General features: G+C 34.1%; 1 protein-coding gene across 4 annotated transcripts; it reads left to right on the top strand.

The window, feature by feature from the left end:
* Positions 1-981: 981 nt before the first annotated feature.
* Positions 982-25,231, top strand: LOC143224683 (uncharacterized). Of its 4 annotated transcripts, XM_076452843.1 has the most exons (6): positions 982-1,350; positions 5,019-5,054; positions 6,652-6,803; positions 8,684-8,746; positions 11,665-11,727; positions 24,480-25,231. In XM_076452843.1, exons 1-6 carry the CDS (start codon positions 1,082-1,084, stop codon positions 25,028-25,030), a joined length of 1,134 nt encoding a protein of 377 aa, XP_076308958.1. In that variant the 5' UTR covers positions 982-1,081; the 3' UTR covers positions 25,031-25,231. The 4 variants fall into 4 exon arrangements, with proteins under 4 accessions (XP_076308958.1, XP_076308959.1, XP_076308960.1 ...); XM_076452844.1 differs by lacking the exon at positions 5,019-5,054; XM_076452845.1 differs by lacking the exon at positions 8,684-8,746.
* Positions 25,232-25,257: the final 26 nt, after the last annotated feature.

The following is a 25,257-nucleotide window of genomic DNA, read 5'->3' as shown; positions in this document are numbered from 1 at the left end:
AAGGTGCAGGAGCGTAGCAAAGGAGTGTTTCGCCTCCATCTTCCATTTGTTACCTCAAATCGAATTGTTTGTGAAATCTGTCTGTATATTTTTATTCGTCTTTTTGGTGAAATAATGGGAAAAAGTGAACAGTTTATTGTTGCGTCGAGTGTTTTGGCAAACAACGAAAATACAAAGACAAATTCGACAAAAGGTGATTAAAATTACTAATTGAATCATGTGACACACGTTAGTTTGCTGACAGATCTGAAATTTGTAGCACTTTATCTTCATTTAAACCTTTTTCGAAAATATTCGAAAATGCCAGTTTTTTTATTCAATGTACGCTATTTAATCTTATGTATATGGGAAGACAAGCATATCACAACTTTGCTGAAGATTATATTCAAAATTGAATTATACACGTTATTGCCATTGTATTCATTAAAATTCATTTTACAGGCAAAATTCAGTTATGCAACTATTTCTTTTCTTCCCAAATATAGGAAATTTGCATCGTCACTGTTAATGTCAAAATGTCCTTTTCGAACTTGTGACTCTGAGAAGTAATCAGCCCTCTCGTCCCATCTTCTCAATTTTACACCTATTTTCGTTCGATATGTTTCTTCATTCTTTTGCAGCTTCCAAATTTAACGAGTATCCTTCGCAAACTTTCCTTGTGGATCGGCCCGGCATGGCCAAGCGTGTTAAGGCGTGCGACTCGTAATCTGAGGGTCGTGGGTTCGCATCCCCGTCGCGCCAAACATGCTCGCCCTTTTAGCCGTGGGGGCGTTATAACGTAACGGTCAATCCCACTATTCGTTGGTAAACGAGTAGCCCAAGAGTTGGCGGTGGGTGATGATAACTAGCTGCCTTCCCTCTAGTCTTACACTGCTAAATTAGGGACGGCTAGCACAGATTGCCCTCGAATAGCTTTGCGCGAAATTCAAAAACAAACAAACAATCCTTGTGGATCGAATTACGATATCGCGGTGGCGCTGTTGTATCACTAACAAGAAAATCCCGGACACATTAGGTCTACATGTTAGTATAGTTAAAGTTAATATAGACGGTATAAGGTTTCTAGGTAACGTGTGAATAAATGGCAGGTAATTCAGAATTGTATGATTTTTACGTGGGAGAAGAGTTTTATTCATGGGAGGAGTTTCAAGAAAAGTTGAAGCGTTTTATAGAACACAATCATATTCAACTACGTGTTCTTCATTCAAAGTCAGTAGAAGTTGCGAATAGGTACCTACCAGAAAATGCCAAAAAACACCCATCACAAAATAGATTTGCCAGTATTATGTATACTTGCGTTCATTATGGAAAACCACGTATTCGTAGTAAAGGACTTCGTCCGAATCAGTCGTAAGCGTAACTCTTAATTGAAATTTATAAGTCCTTCAGATTCAGAATGAAAATAAGTATGATGTATTGTTAAAATGGCCATTGTTCTTGTACTATTGTAGTATTTATTTAGTATTACTAAAACTATTAGAGTGAGCTTAAAGATAAGTAACGTGTATAACATCTATCTGAAAAAAATCTTACTTATATGAAAATAGATATAACATTTTTATTTATAGAAGGTTCAAATATTTCTTTCATTTTCAGATATATTTGGAAATAAGTTATAATGTTATTTATTAACTAATGAAATGACTTTCCACTGGATTGCTCCATATTTTTATAGCCTTCCAAATGTGCACAAAACTGGATACTCTCTTCATTCTGTTTTTAGCTATTACAACCTCTCCAAAAATTTATCATTATATTTAAACTCCTCAATTTGAATCAATATACTGTCACTGATTCTTTTACCTTCAGTCTTATAAAATTTCCTCTCCTGATCAATATTTTATTGCTATACTTTATATTGAATATATATTATTATTTCCCTTGAATGAACTTTAATTTTGAACCTTATATTTCCTTCTAACAGTTAGCCTTATATGGGTTTTGCCTATAAACAATTCTCAGAACTTTATTTGTTCTCTTTGTGAAGTTAAACTATATCCTCTATTATTGTATCATTTAGAGTCGGATAGACAGAGTCCATGCTGTACCCGGTGACAGCCACTACTTTTCTACTCTACCATGAAAGCAATTGGCTAGAATCTGGCCATGTAAATTGAAAGTTGTCTTGTACAAATGCTATGTTAATGACACTTTTTGTTATTTTAATAATCTGGTCATATTCCTAAATATCTTACCTGAATTCTCAAGACTCTAATATCAAGTTCACATCTAATCTCAGATAAAATGAATCTTTCCCTCTTCTCAACATTAGGATTACTAAGAAAGTAAACATTTTTATCATAAAAGTAATTTTACAGGCCTCCTTTATTGCCAACTTCCATAAACAAAAATTTGCCATGTCACTGTCAAACAAACTTTAATCTTTGCTTGAATTACCTTATTTTAGATGAAAAGAATTACACATCTGGACTAACATTTGGTAAACTGTGGCTATCCAAATGACATTCTAACAAACATTATTTTCAAATTTCTAAACAAATTTCAACTGCCTGTTAGTATGCATACTATTCCCAAATTTCCTTATATTATCTTTGATCCTTTTATGGACTCACAAACATTATAAATTAAAAAATCTTCTATCCTAAACTTCAGCTTAGACTAATATACAGACCTAGCTTTTATATTAAACACTAATTGGAATTCAAATTTTCATTCCTCGTGTATAAGTAAATGTGTAGTAAGTGACTCTTAGGTCGTACGTTGATAAAACAAAATTTCACTTGAAAACTAGTGTGTGAACATTTACGAGCATTGAACAGAACTAGATATTTGGTACTTAAACCAAGCTACTCACTCATTTGTTCACATGTGAACCATATTATGATATTTTGTATGATTTCTATATCAGGGTAATTCCATGTCAAATCATCCAGATTTTGGAAAATTTTCCAGGTGACCCCACAGAATGCCTTGGAAAAATTCACATGTTCATCTACCCATATAATGAAAAAATCACCAAAGATTAGATCAATATCTCTAATAGTTTCTGATTTACAGCCCTGTAAAATTTAATTAATTTTTTGCATTAGATATTGATCTAATCTTTGGTAATTTTTCATTATATGGGTAGATGAGCACGAGAATTTTTTCAAGGCATTCTGTTGGGGTAACCTGCAGCCCCCTGGATAATTTGTTACTGTAGGGTCTTTAGAACTTGAACTCTGAATTAAAGATAGAGTACTCATAGCTAAAGACTGCCCTACTTATGATGACTTAAACCTCAATGGATCTAAAACTATTATAAATTTACATTTGAAAGTCAGCTTTTTGTTAAGAATACTTATAATTATCTCATGCAATTTATAATTTTCTATAATCTGTTTTTCCTTTGGTCTATCATTTTACTAAATATACAAGAAAAGTAGTGGTTTATGATACAAAAGAATTACAGGTAACGTTATTTTCAGATTTTGCTAAAGATAGAGTAAGTGTATTCCAAATGTTCAAACCTTCTGTACATAAACATTTTTGTCAACCACCTTCATTTTTATTATGGCAGGGATAACTGAGACTAGCCCAGCTGTTTGTAGTTAGTGCAAATTTTGTTATGGATAATGTTGTATTATTCATAAATAAACTAGAAAATAATGGCCATAACTACTGGCAATTGAGAACATTTCTTGTACTGTTTTATAATATTAGGTTGAGGAATAATTCGTGAGCGTTTTTAAATAATTTCATTCAAGCATTACATGCAAGACTATACAATACTTCAATGCATGAACACATTACACCCAAAACAGTTATTATGATACTTTATTTCATGTAATACCTAGGTATATAGTATGCATTGGTTTAAACGAAATTGCAAGAAATTAAATGCGAAAAGCAGATGGTGTCAAAAATGCTCGATTTTGTCCACTTGACATTCCATTTAATGAGCTGAAAATGAAAGCAAATATTAAAAACATAGGAAAATCAAACACACCATCTATTAGAGCAAAAAATTATCTACCAAATGACATGAAATATTTTGCGAAAGCGTTTCATTTATGAATATATTTTTTTAACTTGAAAAAAACGCTCACGAATTATTTCTCAACCCAATAAATATTTTATTAAATAAATTTTCAATAAAAACATATCTTTCTTGACATTGCTTAATACTAATACTAAAGTGTAACTGGTATAGCTAGGACTGGAAAGACTGATTTCAAGTACTGGGTTGGTCTTAGCTGTCCAATGCTATACTTGAATAAGTTTACAAGAGGAATATGAACTACAAATGTTGTTCAGGTAAGTATGTAGTTCATTTTAAGATCTTTTGTAAAGTGGTAGAAGTTCGGAGTAATCTGTTTTTAGAATATTTAGGGTGGTTTTGCTGTTATTTTAATTTAGGAGTTATCAGACATTTTTAAGGTTGGGAGAAATATTTAGTATAAATATATTTAGAGTGGTTTTGTTACTTTTCATATTAAAAGAACTTTCACTGGTGACTGCAGACAGTGAAAGGCAGTAGAAGTTGACACATTGTGGGTATAACTACTCATCTCTGCACCATAATTTGATTTTTCACAATTACTAACTAGTTTTTTATCTTTGTTTTCATCCAATAGATGGGATGTCCTCAGTGCTTTAGGGCATATCTGTGTTTTGATCCAATAGAAGGGATGTCCTCAGTGCTTTAGGGCATATCTGTGTTTTGATCCAATAGATGGAATGTCCTCAGTGCTTTAGGGCATCATACACAATTTTCTTTATGACTGAAAAATTTCAATATAATTTTAAAATAAAAATAATTTTAAGGCTTAATTTATATTAATTTCTTGTTTGACAGTGCTGATCTTAATTACCTAATTACCATTAATCTAATTAATATAATAACAGGTTTGAAGCTATTTTCTTTACTATGTGCATAGATGTATAATGTTAGGAGATTTAAGCTATTTAAACTAAACAATTGTGTTTTCTTATTTGTAGTCAATCTAGGTTGAAAAAAAGCACAATTTATATCTAATTCCTAATTTTTTATGGTGGTTATGGGGTTCGACAAGTAGACCAAACCTGTACAGATACATTAAAGAAATTAACAGGTAACAAAGTTTTTCTCTAAAAATATTTGAAAATTATGTGAATGTTAAAGAGTTAATATGTGATATTTGAACATTTTTTTGCAGAATTGCACAAGAAACATATAATGATAGTTCCACAGATAAGTGTACAAATGCACATCACAAACAAGCTATTAGATCATTTGATCAAAATTATGACACTTAAGCCACAGGTAATGAAATTTGATTATAATCCACAAATGATAGAAATCAACAGAGAATATTAAAGATGCATCATTGAGGAATATAATTATAAAAGCTAAAGCCTAGTAATATGTTACACATATTAGAAACAAATGTATAACAAAGTTTTGTGATTTATGAATTGTAGTTGTCATTTATAAGTAATTAAACATCAGGGGCCAACCAAGATAATTCTGAATAAAAACCTGCTTTAACAAATGAACTAACCTGTGAACTTTCTCTAACAACTTAATATTCCTTTATAGGAAACAAAACTGTCATTTCAGTGTAGTAGTCAACACCTAAACTACTTTACCACTTTCAATAAAACATTGTCTGAATTATAAAAGCTGTAACAACCAATATTTCAATATACTTTTCCACATAATTAAGAAGATTGTCATCTAAATATTTTGCTTTCAAACAAAAATTATAAACAAAAATAGCAACAATACTATTTGTATAAATAAATACTTCAAAACTTAATATTACCTCTAAGTGAGCAGTGTTATAGTTTGTATGAGACTTAGTTCTATTCTGTTATAACCCATGTATAAAACTGAAGTACTTCATATTAACTCATGTTGTAAACTTCTATAATTTTTTTATATATTAAAAAATTTAAATAACCAAGCTCTAACTTTTAAAAGTCAGTCAATCATGTTGCTTTAGAAAGAAAGAAAAAATCAACTGCTGTCAGTTTGGAAGGTGACTGACGGTATTGATTTTAAAGTTCTGTTGTCAAATTCTATCTTCAAATAGAAGTGTGAAAAAATCTGTACCATAGCAAAGGAATTGAAATTATGTACATTAATAAATGAAAAATATATATTGATGGAGATCTTATTAATAAGAAGAACTTATGAGAGATCACCAGTGAAATGTTGAATAGAAATCCAGGCAGTTGATGCTGCTGTTAAACTTATTTTAGGGAATTTTGTCATTTATTTAACAAGCGAGAGTGTATATTTGAATAGAACTGTATAATGGGATCTTGGAGGTCAGTGTATGTATTATTAAGAAAGTGGTCTCACATTTGTAGAATTGGATTCTTAAATAAAATTAATAAAGTTATTTAGACTAAATTATATCTGAAGAAGAAAAATGTATTTTTTAAGTTTTCTTATAAAGTGGGTTTCATATATTGTAATCTTATTTCTTCATCCTACTTGTGTGCTTCACATGGAAATTTGTGAAGAAATTATGTTCAGCAGAAGTTGGATATTTAAGAAAACAATAAAATTAGCTAGAACTAAAGAACATTTACAAGCATTTTAATTGGTTCTTGGTGGCACTGTTTATGTATTAATATAGATATAATACTTCTCATAAATAGTTAGGATTTCATTCACATGCACTTTGGCCCAGGTCTTATAGAAAAATTTGTTTTTCACAGGAGTTTGAAATTGGAATGTGCCTCCAAGCTGTATATTTCATCGTGCAGAAAAACTGGTAAATTGGTTGTTAAGACATTTGTTAAGGAACATAATCATGAAATAGGGCCACAGATATCTTATCAAAGACAGAAAAGATACAGAAGTAAAAAAGGTAATTCTGAAAGCTGTATGAAAAAGAAAACTTAGCATTTTTGTTTGGTGTACAAATGTTTCTGTTTCATGTATTTTTTAAACTGAAGGATTGGCATTTAGTTTAGAGAATTAATCCAAATCCACTAAGAAACACTAATTTTGGTTGGCAATACAAGTCACACCAGAGTATGCCTTTATTTCCATGTTACTGGAGGATTGTTGTGCTGTACTAGAATTAATTTATTAGTTTCTGGTGTATCTTGTTTATCAAGGAGGCTTTAAATCTGGTTTTGTGGTGCACCTTGTTTATCTAGTTGGCTTTAAATCTGGTTTTGTGGTGTATCTTGTTTATCAAGGAGGCTTTAAATCTGGTTTTGTGGTGTATCTTGTTTATCTAGTTGGCTTTAAGTCTGGTTCTGTTGTGCACCTTTTTTACCTAGTTGGCTTTAATGCAGTCCTGCATTGTCTGAGGACTGTGGTTCTTGACACTAGCCCTGTAGCGTAGCTTCCATTTCAAAAGTCTCTGCCTTAGGATTTTTAGGTCCAAACACGTAACTCCTTTATTTCCATAATCTGTCTCATATGAGGAAAAATGGTTTCTTGCTTGATACATCTGAGTTTGACTAGTAAATTTTTATATAGGATTTGTGTAAAACCCATTTCTTTCTTCACATGTGTGAGGTATATGACAATTGAATGAGCAGTATCAGTCTTTCTTAACATGTATGAGGTATATGACAACTGAATGAGCAGTATCACTCTTTCTTAACATGTGTGAGGTATATGACAACTGAATGAGCAGTATCACTCTTAACATGTGTGAGGTATATGACAACTGAATGAGCAGTATCACTGGAAAGCTTATCTTGGTGAACATATATCCTGTTGGCTTTGGAAAGTTTATCTTGGTGAACATATATCCTGTTGGCTTTGGAAAGCTTATCTTGCTGAACATGTATCCTGTAGGCTTTGGAAAGCTTATCTTGCTGAACATGTATCCTGTAGGCTTTGGAAAGCTTATCTTGGTGAACATGTATCCTGTAGGCTTTGGAAAGCTTATCTTGGTGAACATGTATCCTGTTGGCTTTGGAAAGCTTATCTTGGTGAACATGTATCCTGTTGGCTTTGGAAAGCTTATCTTGGTGAACATGTATCCTGTTGGCTTTGGAAAGCTTATCTTGGTGAACATGTATCCTGTTGGCTTTGGAAAGCTTATCTTGGTAAACATGTATCCTGTTGGATTTGGAAAGCTTATCTTGGTGAACATATATCCTCTTTATATCTGTTTGGAGTTCCCTCTTGACTGCATTCTGTAGAGGACTCTTGCGTCCAACGATTCTCATCTGTTAAAAGATGTAATACTTTCCTTACCATTACTTGGATATAAAACTGTTACAGGTCTCTTTCTGAATGGTTCTGTTAATACAAATTTATCTTTATTTTCCAATGCTATTAACAGTACCCTCATCTTAGATGTTAAGTCATTGATCTGAACACATCTTTATGATTTAAATGAATGTATATTTTGCTTCAGAGAGAGCTGTTAAACATCCTTTTCACAAGTTTTTAGTGGTATTTATACAACAGTAGTTCTGATGAGAGGACTTTACACCGTAACTTTATATCAGCTGTGGTTGTCACATGACTTGGTGATATTTCATATTTAAAACTTTTGTATTACATACTGAGTCTTGTGTATACCTGCTACATAGCTATAACTGTTCAACTATTTATGTTATTGAGTTTATGTTCTATTTCTTCTTCCTTTTTCTATTGTTAAAAAACAAAGTTAGGAGATGTACAAAATGTATGTTGTGTATGTTTGTATTTCTAGTATTTAAGTATTGTTGTTTATAAAACAAACATGTAAAATTAATTTCAAACTTGTTTTAACTTTAGGTTATGTTCCAAAAGTTTCATACACTGTTATGACAACAGAAGAGGATACTGTAAAAGATGAAGGTGGGTTAACCATTATTTAAATTTCAAACTACTAGCTGTGAGGGGTGGGAAATGTTCTTAGTTTATGTTACGTATTGTACAGAGGTGAAGAAACATTGTTTAGTCATGCAGAGTCATTACTGATTAGTCATGCATAGTTGTTACTGCTTTGATGCAGTGATTCTTGAACTGAGGGTTATGGTCTCTATGAAAGGAGGGAATGGTGCATATCCAAGGGAGCATTGGGGTGAGAAGAGTTCATGACAAAAATAAGAACTTACTATACAGACATTTATAAGGTAAAGTAAATCCTAGCACTCACACATCAAAATGTGTGTTTGACATGTGTGTTCTTTTATGTGCACACTTCTAATAATAATAGGTTAGCAATATCTCATAAAGTGTATTGATTATGTACATGTATGTTTGAACTTGCAATTTTTAAAAATATTTAGTTGTATTGGTAAGATAAGAGGGAGAAGTGTTAGTTTAAAACTTTGATAATTCCTATTCTAATGTAATCAAAGCTATGCGTAGAAATACTTTTTACTTATGAACATAAGTACATTGTAACTGAAGTCAGTTCTTAGTGTTATATTATGTTTATGAAATGTCACTATTTTTTGTTTCATTTTATTTAGACCAGGGGTTCTTAACCAGGGGTGCGAGGATGCCCATGAATAATTAAAGCAAATCTATATTTTTACATAAAAGTATGCTTTATATTTCTCCTAAGAAGAAACATTGAAATTAATTTTTCATTATGTACCCTGAATTTTTGTCTTGAAAAAAGGTATGCTGTATGTATGAAGATTAAAAAAAAATTTTTGATTACATCAACTTTGTATTTTTAGCTTTTTTTATATTTAAGTTTCCAGGGGGTGCGAGAAATGATTACTGATTTGAAAGGGGTGCAAACACTGAAAAAGGTTAAGAACCACTGATTTAGACCAATATCTGTTATGTTTATTTCAAAGTTGGTACACAAGTAAGCTGCTTCTTTTTAAATGTTTAATCACTGTTGATACATTTATGTTCCCCTTTGAAGCTCTGCTGTGGATACATTTATATTCATTCCCCTTTGGAGCTCTGCTTTGGATACATTTATATTCATTCCCCTTTGGAGCTCTGCTTTGGATACATTTATATTCATTCCCCTTTGGAGCTCTGCTGTGGATACATTTATATTCATTCCCCTTTGGAGCTCTGCTGTGGATACATTTATATTCATTCCCCTTTGGAGCTCTGCTGTGGATTCATTTATATTCATTCCCCTTTGGAGCTCTGCTGTGGATACATTTATATTCATTCCCCTTTGGAGCTCTGCTGTGGATACATTTATATTCATTCCCCTTTGGAGCTCTGCTGTGGATACATTTATATTCATTCCCCTTTGGAGCTCTGCTGTGGATACATTTATATTCATTCCCCTTTGGAGCTCTGCTGTGGATACATTTATATTCATTCCCCTTTGGAGCTCTGCTTTGGATACATTTATATTCATTCCCTTTGGAGCTCTGCTGTGGATACATTTATATTCATTCCCCTTTGGAGCTCTGCTGTGGATACATTTATATTCATTCCCCTTTGGAGCTCTGCTGTGGATACATTTATATTCATTCCCCTTTGGCACTATGCTGTGGATACATTTATATTCATTCCCCTTTGGAGCTCTGCTTTGGATACATTTATATTCATTCCCCTTTGGAGCTCTGCTTTGGATACATTTATATTCATTCCCCTTTGGAGCTCTGCTGTGGATACATTTATCTTACATGTTGTTGTATAACTACGGCTTCTGATTTTCAATTCAACTGAAAAAACATCCTTGAGGCAAAAGAAAAGAGAAGTATTTGATGTTTCTCAAATGTCGAACTAGTCATTCGGTATATTTTATGTTAACTCTTATCTTTGAAAGTTACTGTGTTTGTAAGAATTAACCCTTACTGTATAGACTATATTGCTCTGAATTAAAAGGAACATGTTTCATCTGTTAGTGGTAAGTTTGTTTTTGTAATTTTTATATAAACTATCAACTGCATCTGCAAAGCTTAAATATAAATACAACTATGTTTTGAACTTGTCATTACTTCCATAAGAGAAATTAGTGTGGAGTGAATATAAGGTATATTCACAAAGTATTAAGTGAAAACTAAAGATATACTGAGCTAAGATATCTATATAAAACTACAGATTAACCAGAAATAACCACTGACAAACAGAAGCCTGTTATATTACTTTTATTTTTTTCTTAAGGTGTAATAGCAACTGCATTTAAGTTTGAAATTTTGTATTACCATGAATCAAGGATATTGCTTTTCAAATTTACCAGTTTCAAATGTTAGTTAAATAGACAATTATTAAATCATGTATATTTTTATTGTGTATTTCAAAATCAACCTATTATTGTAGAGTGTTAATACATAAACATGGCAACTTCTGTTATTTACTTTTGCCACTGACCTTCTTTCTTTGTGGATACCAACTTGTTACAAGATGTTGCACTTTGCTTCTGATGGATAGGGTTATTATTTATTGTTGACCTTTTCCTTGCCCAGTGTTAATCATTGATTTTAAATGCTATTAAATACAAGATATCTTAGTCTTGGAAATTTTAAATCCCTGATCTGGACCCGTCTTTATGATATCAATGAATGTATATTTTGCTTCAGAGAGAGAGCTGTTAAACATCCTTTCTATAAGAGATCAGTTTCTAGTGGCATTTATACTACAGTAGAACTGATGAGAGGACTTTACACAGTAACTTTATATCAGTTATTGAGTTTGTTGTTCAATTTCTTCTTCCTTTTTGTATTGTAATAAACAAATTTAGGAGATGTACAAGATGTATATTGTGTGTGTTTGTATATCTAGTATTTAAGTATTGTTGTTTATAAAACAAACATGGAAAATTAACTTTAAACTTGTTTTAACTTTAGGTTACGTTCCAAAAGTATCATACACTGTTATGACAACAGAAGAGGATACTGTAAAAGATGAAGGTGGGTTAACCATTGTTTAAATTTCAAACTACTAGCTGTGAGGGGTGGGAAATGTTCTTAGTTTATGTTACGTATTGTACAGAGGTGAAGAAACAATGTTTAGTCATGCACAGTCATTACTGATTAGTTATGCAAAGTTGTTACTGCTTTGATGCAGTGGTTTTTGAATTGAGGGGTATTGTCTTTAGAAATTGAAGAGTTTAGAATGATTCATGACAAGAATAGTAAACTACTACATGTTTGTGTTTATAAAGTAAATCTTACTGTTGACATTTCTTGGAAAGTCAGTCCTTCATGGTGGTGTGTTAACATCTGTGCTTTTTAGCTCTTATATTATTGAACAAAGTTTTCTTTCATGTGATGTTATGAGTTGTTTATTAAGGCCTAGGTAAAACTGCTGTGCTCCAATAAATAGGTAAGCAGTAACTCACATAAAATGAGCTGTGCTATGTGCTTACATGCATGTTTCAATCTGTGGTATGCTACAATTTATTTCCCCAAAAGGAGCCTCGGGCCATCTTAAGGAGGTTATCTTTTTTAACTATCCACACTACTGAATATAGTAGTGTATTGTCTGTCAGTCAGTCTTCTAGACACTAAAATGGCATTACTTAAGAGATGCTGAATATTGCAACTTCTGTTGTAATGATGTTGGTTAAATGTGTTGATGGTATGAACCACTAGAAGAATTATGTTCTCTAAGTTACAACACAGAATGACATATGAACTTCAAAAGCAAGAAATAAAAATGTTACTCATAATTTTAGTTTTGTTTGCTCTTAAAACAGAACCCTGCAGAAGTACATCTGGTATTTACTGATAGATTTTTATTTACCAGTATGTGTTTTAGGACATCAAGAACTATAAGTAATAAAAAAAGTTAGTTACATTAAATATGTTGAGAACCATTGTTCTAATGTAATCAAAACTACAGATACTGCGGCTATGTATTTACAAACATAAATATATGTTAACTGAAGCTATAACTTAGTGTTATATTATCTTTTTTTATGGAATGTTAATTGTTTGTTTCATTTTATTTTGACCAATATCTGTTGTCATGTTTCTTCAAAATAAAACGTAAACTCATTTACTGCTGTATATATTCTACTTTAAAGCAGTGCTAACAACGTCAGTGTAAGACACTCTATAATCTTTAATATATGGGGTATTAACTATACTTAAGTTGTACTTACTAAACATTACCAGTTACAAGTGTTACATAGATAATAAATATTAAAATACATTATTTTGTTTTAATGTTACTATGAAATTAAACCAAACATTTATAAAAATGGCTTTTAGAGCCATCTCACATACATAAGACCAAAATAGAAGTATATCAATAGTGTTTATGATAGGCCTAAAACTTGAGTACATTCAAATAGTTCATTATTTTTTTAATTTTCCTCAAGAAGAAGAGTGAATTATTCAAAAACACTTGAGTTTTGGGTGTTTTTATAAATAAGCAATGGAACTTTTGTAAGCTGACTTCTTGACCACGTCTTATAAGACTATAACATTGAAGTTACTGCTAAATGTAATACAAGACCTATATAATAAATGAAGGTACTATCATGATGATACTATTCTAAATGTGTTGTACATTTGTCGCTCTATAAACAAATAGTTAATATTAGAAAATATATAAGTGTAATATATGATCAGAACACAATAATTGGCTGATAAAAATATATTCTATGAGTCAACAGTTGAATATTCTTTATCAACATTTGTGCTCTGATCAAATTTGTTATCTTTATTTCCTGTGAATTTGAACTGCATAACATAAAAGTTCTTTTGGTTTTAATATAGTGCAGTGATAATTAATGAGTGTGTAACAGAACAATAATTACTTGTGAACTTTTATACAGTTAATCTGTAGGTGTCAGTTTTTATTACAGTAGTTGGTACTCAAAGCAATGATAATTATTCACATTGATGTTTAAACTGTTCCTATAATGATAATTAATTTACATAAACAGTTGTAAGGTGGTTCTAAAACATTACTTTATATAAGATCAATTGCGTTTAATCTATTCTGTTGTTACGAATCATTTATTTACATAGCTGTAATGATTAAGTCTCATAAGATTGATCTAATGTGGCTACATGTTTGTTTATGTAAGTGTAATGGTCTAGGTTCTGTGTTATGTTTCTCAAGGACTTCAGATACTTGACTGATAATAGTTTGTGTAAATTGTCGTATAGTGTTTTAGACAGTATTTAATTCTTTGTTACTCCAAGTTATACTGTTGGATTTAATTATATTATGAAAGTCCTGCACCTTCATATTCCCTAGATTAAAAAGAATTATTATTAAACATTACCATAAACTAAGACATTGTTGATATAGAAAATGTACTGAAGTTCATCATTTTAAAAAGTTAGTTGCTCTGTATTATAGAGTGATATGTATGTTACAGCTCTTGAAAAAATTTAATATTTAAGGTAAAAAAAGGATAACTTGTTCTTTTTGGAGAGTGTTGTGTTTCTTTGTATAAAATCTGTATTTATTTCTATAATTATAAACTTGTTTAGTTTTACCATCTTGGTATAATAAGCTTGTTTTATAAAATTACTTTCAAAACAAACTATCTCTCACACACTTTTATGAAGCATGTTCGATAGTAATCCCCTTGGTGTTAATTTCTATATGTGGTGAAGGGACCTCCCAGGGAAGGTTCTGTTCTTTCAGTTTACCTCCTCTCGGATCTAAACATCCACCCATGTATTTGCATGCGTGGTGACCCACAAAAGGGAGGAGAGGGTCCTGGTGGTTGAGGGGTCCAACCTTAACATATCACTTTGGCCTTGAATTTTTGTAGATGGACAGCCTTGGGGTGGCCCCCTTGGGTCAGTTGACTGGTCCACTTGGGCTAGGGTCAACCAAGTACCAGTGTTGGATGTTCTCAACAAGTGTTGTGGACATTGTATCTGATGCTGGTGTTTTGGTGTAGTGCTCACAAAACACTGATGTTGCTGCAGTGTCCTTGTTTGGCATTGTAGTGTGTCCCCTGATAGGGCTACATGGTGGGTGCGGTCAGTGGGCATTGAAAAATTCTTTTATGATGGATCCTCCAAATAAACACTTAAATAAAATAGTGGAAAAACAGTCAGAATGTAAATAACCTGAGCATCAATCTTCAACATCTGTAATATCTCTTTCTCATTTTTTTGTACTACATTCTCTTTCAGACAAATCTTTGGGGCAAATGTCTCCATTTTTCATTCATAAGGGACAAGAGGGACTTGATGGCTCTCCAAAGTCAGTCAAAAAGCTTTGCTCTGGTGACATATTGGTGGAAACATCCACATCTCAACACAGTTAACTCCTCTTGCATTCAAAGGTGATTGGAGATGTACCTATTGAGGTTACGCCTCATCTTACTTTGAATTTATCACGAGGAGTTATTGTTGAGAGGGATTTGAAGAACATTCCTGAGTCAGAGATTCTTGCTGGTTTCTGCACTCCAGGAGTTTGTGCAGTGAGATGTATCTCCACTTGCAAAGATGGAATTGTGATACCAACCAATATACTTGCTCTGACATTTACATCACCAGGTCCACCTGCCACCATCAAGGCAGGTTATATTAATTGCAAGGTATGGCAATACATTCCAAGCCCTTTTAGATGTTTCAAGTGTCAGCGGTTTGATCACTCAAAGACTTCATGTCATGGTTCCTTGACGTGCTTGTTGTGGTGGCAAGGACCACGATGCCTGTATGTGTGAAACAGACCTTCATTGTGACAATTATTTTTGTTCTTGCCCTAAATGGTTGGAAGGAAAAGAGGTGCAGTGTTTGAAAATGATTCAAAACATTACTTACCCTGAGGCTCAAAGGTTGCTGTTCACTTCATCTTGGATGTATGCTGCTGCACTTCTTTCCACTACTACAGTGAGAGTGCACATTGATCTCTTTTTGCATCCAAAAGAATTGTTCTCAAAACAAATGAAAAGACTTTTGATCTCCATGGTTAAAAAGGTTGATGAATCAATGTCAACACCCATCTCTGTCCCTGACATACATTCCAGCAAACCCTAAGATCCACTTCCTTTGGTTCTGGGTATGGGCATTTCCTTCGTTATATCTTCTTCTCCCACCTCAAGATGCAAAACTATCATTTGTTCATGTCCTTAGTTGATGGAATCCTCTTCCAACAGCAATGACCTGCCTCGTCAACCCAGGGCAAGATCCATGGAGGTCAATAGACCTCCCTTAAATATAGACAGCAAATAAAAAAGATGTGGTTGTAAACAGAAGGGCTCTTCACTCAATTCACCTGCACATAAATACAAATGGCTACTTTAGTACAGTGGAACTGTTAAGGTTTACGTTCTAATCTGGATGATATCAAAACATTAATTGCTTCCTACCATCCTTATGTTTTTCCTCACAGGAAAAATTTCTGAAACCTGCCGATACAGTCACCTTTCAGCAGTTTTCTTTATACAGAAATGACAGGTTGTATGATGGAAGAGTGCATGGAGGGGTGGCACTGTTGGTTGATCAGCATGTGCCCACCCTGTCTTTGCCACTTGACACACCCTTGAAGGCTGTAGCCCTTTATGTTTCCTTGGTTCATACCATCACTATTTGTTCTCTCTACCTGTGGCTTGGAGAGACATATGACCAATCAGACCTTGATGCTCTTATTGAACAGTTGCCGTCTCCCTTTGTAATCCTGGGGGACTTTAATGGACAATGTCCTCTCTGGGGAAGTGCTGTTATTGATGGGAGAGGGTCAGTGTGTAAGCTCCCTGATCACAACTTTTCTCTTTCATGCACCTAGTCAGTCCTATACTGCTATTGATCTCTCAGTTTGCTCCTTTTCACAATTCTTCCATTTTCCTTGGAAGGTTGACAATAATCCACAATGTAGTGATCATTTTCCTGTAATTTTGAGAGACTGGCCATGGTTGATGCAAACTGACCCTCTTTCAATGCTCTCACAGAACTTGATCCTGCCATCATATGTAACTCATCAATAGACGACTATGTGGCAGCAGTAACTGACTGTATTACACAGGCAGCTGCTCAGTGTATTCCTGAAACCTTAACACATTTTCTACGATGTCCTCATCTGTGGTGAAATCCTGCCTGCTGCATGGCACAGAAGGCTAAACAATGGGCTTGGGATACTTTTTGTAGGTATCCCACACTCTCAGACAGCATTGCTTTCCAACTGGTTCGTGTACGTGTTTGATGGATAAGACGTCAAAGCCAGAAGGACTCTTGGATTAAGTTTACAACCAGCATATCTTCTATCACCAGTTCCAAAGACATATGGGACGAGATTTGAAAGGTCAATGGGCAATATAATTCTGTCCCCCTTCCCATCTTGCACCCTGATGGCCAGGAAGTAGCTGATACCTGAAGCATCGTCGATATTCTAGGTGAATGCTTTTTGCCAGGTATATCTTGAACTTCTGCTTCATCCTCCACCTTCTTAGCCATTAAGACTCAGGCAGAGAATCACCTCTTTCCTTTCAAGCTGATTGTCTCTGTGACTATAATCATCCCTTTACACTGGTGGAACTCAAACTGGCCCTTCATCGGTTGGACCTGATGATGTACACTACGAAATGCTGCACTATCTATCTCCTGCTTCTCTTGCTATTCTTCAGATTGTTTTAACCAGATCTGGCAGGATAATGTTTTTCCTGATGTGTGGCACCAGGCTATTGTCCTACCTTTCTCTAAACCTGGGAAGGATCCCAAGATTCCTTCAAACTACCATCCAGTTGCTTTGACAAGCTGTTTCTGTAAGACCTTAGAGAGGATGGTTAATGCTCATTTTGTTTGGTTCCTCGGATCAAACATCTTCCTCTTGCCCACCCAGTGTGGGTTCCGACAACATTGTTCCACCATTCACTACCTGATTTGACTTGAAATGTCAATCAAAGAAGCCTTTCTCAAACAACAACATCCTGTGTCAATATTCTTTGACATTGAGAAGGCTTATACAACATGAAGGTACGGCATTTTGCAAGACCTCCATATATATGGGTTATGTGCCATTTGCTCATTTTTATTAAACATTTTTTAATGGACAGGAGATTCTAAGTTTGTGTGTGTTCGACACTTTTCTTTTTTGCAGGAACTTGGAGTCCCTCAGGGCTGTGTTTTGAGTGTCACACTTTTCAGTATAAAGAGTGATGCCAACACTGAACAACTTCCTCTTACTGTTGCAAACAGGCTGTGTGTTGAGGAGCATGAGGTATATTGAGCAGTAGCTACAGACTGCCCTCAATTGTTTACTGAAGTGGACCGTAGCAAACAGTTTTAACTTCTCTCTCTCTAAAACTGTTTACATGGACGTTTGCTGCCAATGGAGTATTCACCCTGATCCTGAACTCTGTATTGGTGAAGTTGTGCTACTTGTGATTCCTGAGACAAAGTTCTAGGGGCTTATCTTTGACCATAAGCTGACCTTTATACCACACATCAAACAGCTATGGGTCAAATGTACAAGAGCACTGAACATCCTCCATGTCCTCTCTTTTACCACTCGAGGAGCAGGTCAATGTTATGAGCTAAAGATATATTGTTCTCTTATTCGATCGAAACTAGATTATGGATCACTGGTTTGTGGCTCTGCCATGACATTGGCATTGAAGATGCTAGATCCTGCTCATCGTCAGGGACTTTGGTTCTGTGCCATGGATTTCTTCACTTTTCCAATGCAGAGCTTATACACAGTCTCATAAACCTCCTCTACACCTCTGCCATTTGGAACTGTCTTTACTGTATGCTTCAAAACTTCATTCTTTACCAAAGTATCCCACTTGGGGTTGTGTTTTTCTTCCTCATTGGGCCATGCTTTTTCAGAACAGATGATCTGCCATTGCTTGTTTTGGCCTTCATATCCAGGTGCAGTTGGATGAATTGGTCTGTCTTTGGATAACATTACAGTATCCCCTGGTCAGCCCATCCCACCATGGCTTATTACCATCTCCGAGTATGACCTTTCTTTGAGTCATCTGAAGAAGGTGGATGCTTCCAGTTGAAGTACCATCTTCTATTTGCTGAACATCTTTCAAACCATACTTCCATTTTCATTTATATGAATGGTTCAAAATCAGGTGACTCTGTGGGCTCAGTCATGGTTTGTTGTGATTCGGTTGTTGCACAAAGAATCCCTTCAACAGTTTATGTTCATTGATGAATTGTGTGCCATTTCTCTTGCCATGAATAACATAGAAGCTGTGCAGTACATGAACTGTACTATTCATACCAATTCGCTTAGCTCTTTACTGGCCCTGTAATCCCTTCACATTAGTTCTCACCTTGTTCTTGTTGATATTTAACACTGAGTGGCCCATTTCTCTTTAACATCTACTTCTCTCCAGTTTTTCTGGATACCAGGCCACGTTGGTATTTGCAGGAACGGGCTCGCCAATACCACAGCTAAATATGTCTGCTCTGGCACTATCACTGCTGTGCCTGTTCCATACGTGGACTATGGTCCTGTATTCGAGGCTTGGCTTTGTGCCAGTTGGCAGTTGACTTGAAGTGAGCAACGTGAAAACAAGCTTTTCCAAATAAAACCCTCTATTGGACTTTGGTTGTTTTGCTTCTGTAAGTATCGGAAAAGAGGAAGTTGTTCTTACTAAACTACACATTGGTCACAGTTTTTTAACTCATTGTTTTCTTTTATCTGGGACTAATGCACCAGTGTGTGTCTGTATAACTCTGGTCACAATAAGCCACATTTTACTGTCTTGTCATCGTTATGGCTCTCAACGATGGCACCATTCTAAACATGTTTTGTCCCAAGGATTATCCATAATGTTATACAGCGTTATTGGCAATGGTAACAATGTCCACCTTACAAATGTTTTAATTTTTTAAAGGCCATTAATTTTTTGAGTGCTATTTAAATTTTAATTTATAAATTAAACCTTTTTTAATGTGATTCCTTTTTAAAATTTAAAGTATAACTAGTTTGATTTGATATTAGAAAATGGCCATAACATCAAATAACTGGAAACCAGGACTGGTGACCAACTCTGATGTTTGAACTTGCCCGTTAGTCATCTTGGCAAATTATGATAATTTAAATTATGTTACAGAAAGTCCTTTACAACTTGTATTACTGTGATTTTTCTCTCACTGCTTTAGACTAGATGTAAAAATTGTATTTAATGTTATTTATGTTTTTAATTCAAAAATTAAACTTTTTGTTTTACCTTAATTTCCTTTTATGAATTTTAATAATTTTAACTTTTTAGTGGATGTTTGGTGTAGATATTCTACTTGCTTTGTGCCATAAAACACCAAGCCAATCAACCAACTGATAGTAATACATTAAATTGTATTAAGTGAATATAATTTATTATCTTTTAGTAGTGTGGTACTATTAAAAATAAATTATAAAACATTAACCATTTTATTTTAACAATCTAATTCAACAAATGTATCATTCATTCTATTATTATTATTATTATTAACAAATAATTTTAAATGGGCATAGATGGGGTTCTTTTCAGTTTATTTTTGAGTTAGGTAAAAATGCGATCAGTGTTTAGAAAATATTATCAGTAGAACCTTTTAAATCATTCTCTACATGTTTTCTGCTATGTGTTGAACAATATTATCAGTAGAACCTTTTAAATCATTCTCTACATGTTTTCTGCTATGTGTTGAACAATATTGTTTTCTTTCTTTCAGACTTTGATGGTTTAGCTGTAATAAATTAGCAACTAATCTATTGAAATATTTGACAAAACTAGTAAATATGAACTCATTTTGTGAGGCATGTGAGGATTTTTCCAAGATGTACTTGCTTTAGCTATTTTGTTTTTGCATCTGCCTTAGAGATAGCAAGACACTAGCTTAGAGGCACATCCCACCTAATATCACATGAATTAATCGTGAACCAAAGCTCTACACCAGTAGGAATGCACAAATCTTCATGTCAATCATCTGCATCTGCACTTGAGAATTTCATTTTCTTTGGCACTGTTTTGACCACGTGTTTAAACTTTTTTAGTCTTTTCAATTTCATTTGAGTTGGATTCTTAATAAAACTTTTCATTTCAAAAGCTTCAATTTTTATCAAGAATTCTCAAAGGACGGTGATTTATATTTGGTCCTGAATGTGTAACATTGTTTTTACTGAGGCTGTATTTTATTTGTGGCTCTTGTAGAATCGTTTGCATTTGTTCAAAGTTCTGTACATCACCACATGTTTTATTAGTCACCTACTCCCATGTTGCTGGCCAAAGTTCTTTTTAAAAGTCAAGAATGATCTATTGGACTGCATCTTTCATAACTTGGATAGTAATTTTTACCTTTCAGTTTTTGTGTATTTCCTTCTCATGTTTTGTTCCTTTTCTTATTCTTTATTATTATTATTTCTTTTTGTCACTTTCTCACCTACTATTGGTTTATCTTATTTTTTTCTCCCTTCCTTATATTAGGCTTTATGCTGTTTTCTAATAATATTTTTCACACCCACATACCTCAGCTTATGGTTCATGCCTCTTACTTTCTCTTTCATGTTTAATTTCCCATTTCTGACTTGTTTCTTTCCACTCTTTTGTATTCCCTTTGCTAACTTTACCTATTAATTGAGGCACTTCTTTTATTCCTCAAGCATTTGTTCTCTTTTTCTGTTCCAGTTATTTTGTTTTATCACTCCATACTTTGTTCCATTACTCTCAGGACTCATTAGGTCAAGTTATTTTTCCATATCCCTTTATTCTCATTATGTATCTTTTTTTGTTGTCTGATTTTCTTTCATTGCCCAGATGCCTTTTGCCATGTTTCTTTCCTCTTGGTAACTTGGACTGCTTCTGTAAGACTTCTTCCTTGATATCTTCTCAGGTTTTAGTTTTCCTTATCTTGACATTGTTCTTTGCTCATGTATCTTGTCCAGATCTTTCTCATTTTCACATACCCATTCTAGATTCCATGCCTCTGTGTTCTGGTAATCTAGTTTATCACTATTTTTATTAGTCACATATTTATAAATCTTTGGCATCTCTCTCTTTTACTACTGTTTGTCTTGTTTTCTTTTGTTCCTTTTATCTCTCTTCCCATTATTTTTTCACATCTCTTCAATCCCACCAACAGACTTTTTTACATAGTTCTCAGTTGTTCACAGTTAGTGGGGACTTAACCTTCTTTAGAATATTGGTAAAAGCATTATTGTGTACCTTACTATAAATCTTATGGAATCGTGATGTTCATTCTTGGGGTCCATTTTTCCTTTGTGAGCATCTTCTTGGGGTAGTGTCTTAGTGATTGGATCATGCCCAGACTATTTACTGCAATTGCTTATTGTCTTTCACAATTATCTACTTTCATCAATACTTTCCTTTCTGTTGAGGGCAAAACTTCTAAAATTTTGATGCCAGTTACGTCTTCCCTCCACATCTTCTGGCTCAATGTTCTTGCACTTTTTTTTTTGTATGTTCCTTTCCCTACTGGTGGATAACTTGGTTATATTCCACACAGTCTCTTAAATATTCATTTCTTGCACCAATCATCCAAGAGATTTCTGTTTTAAGTTGCTTTACCTTCAGGCATTAAACATATCAATACCACCCTTAGCCTATTCACATTAGGTTGATGTTCTTACCTACCATTTACTAAGAGCTTGTATCTCGAGAGTGGGCCACATCTCTTGGCCACACCTTTCACAACTCTTGGCCCTAATGGTCCACTGTTTCTTATCCTTCATCTCTGTCTGCTTATCATTTTGTTTCCACATGCCCATCCCCCTATTAGTCTACTTCCTCTGGCCCTCATCTGTACATACTTTTCTTCTTGAGACATTTTGTTGGCATCTCTGTACTCAGCTCACCCTTTCTCTGATGGCATTTTGACTCCCCTTTCTTTCCTCAGTTTCTTTCTCTTGTTTCACATTCATGCATCCTTTTTTTCATCAAGAGTTACCTTCCCTCTTCTATGCATATGAAATTTTCCCAATCTCTTATTCCTCAGACTGGACTTTCTACTCTCCTCTTGCCATCCTTGTTACCTTCTTCTGTTAGCAGCAGTCTTTTGTCGTCAGTGTTTCCACCACTTCTTTTTCCTCACAGTCAACCTGTGACTACTTTCCTGCCTTTTTTTCCTTGACTTCTGATCATTAGCTTGTCAGTCTGCTCTTTTACTAATGTTTGGAAGGTCTAGTCTCTATAATTCTCCTTTCTTGGCTCCATGAAATGTTTAAACTTTTATCCTCTTCACTTTGTTCTGCTCCTCAGTCCTTGTCACCATGCTTTCCTTGCTGACTGAGACCTCAATGGGATTTACATGATCTGGTGCATGCCCCATTCAAGCCTTTGGTTTCCTGCTCTATATCCACATTGCCTACTATTTCTGATGTTTGGATTTCTATCCTATGATTATTTTTTGCACCCTCTTCCACTGCACTTTTATATCCCTCATTGTTTCAGTCTTTAATTGCTCAGAGGTTGCTTGTGCTTTTTTCTTATCCTTCATTTTGCTTCTTACTCTGTTCAGTTGAGGTGAGTGCTTAGTACATCTGTACTTTCCTTCAGTAGACTACACCTGTTCAAATGAGTTGAGGTAAGCATGAACTGACATACTGTGGCCCCATTCTTTAGTTGATTATTTGAGTCAAGGTGTGTATTCAGTTCATCTGTCTCTTTGCCATGATTTCACTACCCTCCTACTATAGCTGGTGTTGGTCCAGTAAAGGCTGGTGGTAGAGTTGAGGTCAAGGTGTGGTCTGAATACACCTCAAATGCTCAACACATTTTGGCTTTCTGACCTCTTGTATGCAAGTACTCAAACAGCCATATTCTTAACACCCCCCCCCACCTAATCCCTGCAACATATGTGACTAATTTACATTTTCCTCTCTTTCTTCCCAGGTAAAGATTATACCTTGAATGAGATGCAGCCTCCAATGAGTGTGCTTCTATGGAGCTCCTGCCATCAGGTGTCACACTCCATGGGCTTCTTTCAGGTGTTTTCTGATGGGGTTTCATTTTGGTAAAATTTTGCATTTGTGCCTCAACCACTTCATTGTGGTATTTTGTGTGAAGAGGTGTGGTGTATCCTCTAACATTTTGTGTGATGAGGTGTGGTGTATCCTCTAACATTTTGTGTGAAGAGGTGTGGTGTATCCTCTAACATTTTGTGTGAAGAGGTGTGATGTATCCTCTAACATTTTGTGTGAAGAGGTGTGGTGTATCCTCTAACATTTTGTTTGATGAGGTGTGGTGTATCCTCTTGAAAGTTAACATGTTCCAGTAGATACTTGCACATGTACACACACTTCTGGTGTACCTCTGTTCCTGGCATCACCAGAGAATGAAATTCTCGAGTGCAACTACATAAGTATAACTGTTTCCCATGGATGTATGTTGATAGACAGCTTTGCTGCATGTTTATGCCATCAGGCAGTAAAGACATTCTAGTTATATCATATGAAATTAGGTTGTAGTTGTCTTAAGGCATGCTAATCTCTTAGGTAAATGCAAGGGAAAGATAGCTAAACTGTGAAAGAATTAACCGTCATGTTAATGTCTTTGAGGAAACAATATATTCTGTGAATCTTGAGTGTGTCAGTTTGTACAACTTTTCTCTAAAATATTTAATACTTTTAATTCCTTGAACAGTTTTTAATTTTAACATATCGTAATAAATCATAACATTTGTAAAATGTGCACTTATTATATTTTTTAATAATAAAACATGGAATATTTATCTGAAGTGTTGATACTAGCCACAGTTTATGCATTGTTAACTGAAATATATTGTATTTACAGACCAGTCGTCTGAGGAGACCCTGTCTTTAACAGACCTTTTGATCTCTTTGAGGCATGAAAATGATTGGTTATTTACTGAAGGAGTAATCACAAAGAACCAGGCTTGGGATTTAATAGCACAGAAAGCAACAGATCTTAGTGGCATTCTAATCAGTGGTAAACAGTGTTCTAGTGAGTGGAAGAACATTGAAAGAAAGCATAATAAACATTCAGTTGTGTACATAAATAATAAAGATAAGGCACTGGAAATTGATGATATAATTTCACATCTAAATACTCAGCCATCTCAGTTGTACAAGGATTACAAGCCAGAGGACCTGGATTTTCCTGATAATCTTATTGAAATGAGGGACATTTCAGCTTTAGCTGATGATAATGATGAAAATAACTTAAACCAGTTTACCTCAACTTCTGAGATTATTCAGGCACTGAACATATTTAGGAAAGAAAGAAAGAAAGATGAGGAAGATAGAATGAAAAGACTTGAACAAATGCATAAAGAAAGAATGCAATTATTGGAGAAAATAGTAAATGCTATTAAACAATCATGATTGAAAATTTTTCATAAGAAATTTTGGCATAGTGTAAATATGAGACTTATTTTTATTAAAGTATGCAATTACAATTATCTTCAAGTATTTGTATACACCTAAGTGTAACATATTTTCAAATCCATTGTTGTGTATTACATTTGAAATATTGATATGATGTATTACGTTTTTGTAAAAACAAACTTTAAAACATTTTTCTTTAAGCAACTGTGCTTATGTTTTTGTTA

This window comes from Tachypleus tridentatus, chromosome 9, assembly GCF_004210375.1.
Source record: "Tachypleus tridentatus isolate NWPU-2018 chromosome 9, ASM421037v1, whole genome shotgun sequence".
Taxonomy (NCBI): Eukaryota; Metazoa; Arthropoda; class Merostomata; order Xiphosura; family Limulidae; genus Tachypleus; species Tachypleus tridentatus.
Note: the sequence above shows the minus strand (reverse complement) of the source record. Positions and strands in the feature narration are given on the sequence as shown.

Coding starts and splice junctions, on each gene's coding strand:
- LOC143224683 (XM_076452843.1), top strand. CDS start 1,082: ATGGCAGGTAATTCAGAATTGTATGATTTTTACGTGGGAGAAGAGTTT. Junction 8,747..11,664: donor GGATACTGTAAAAGATGAAG/GTGGGTTAACCA, acceptor TTTTAACTTTAG/GTTACGTTCCAAAAGTATCA. Junction 11,728..24,479: donor GGATACTGTAAAAGATGAAG/GTGGGTTAACCA, acceptor TTGTATTTACAG/ACCAGTCGTCTGAGGAGACC.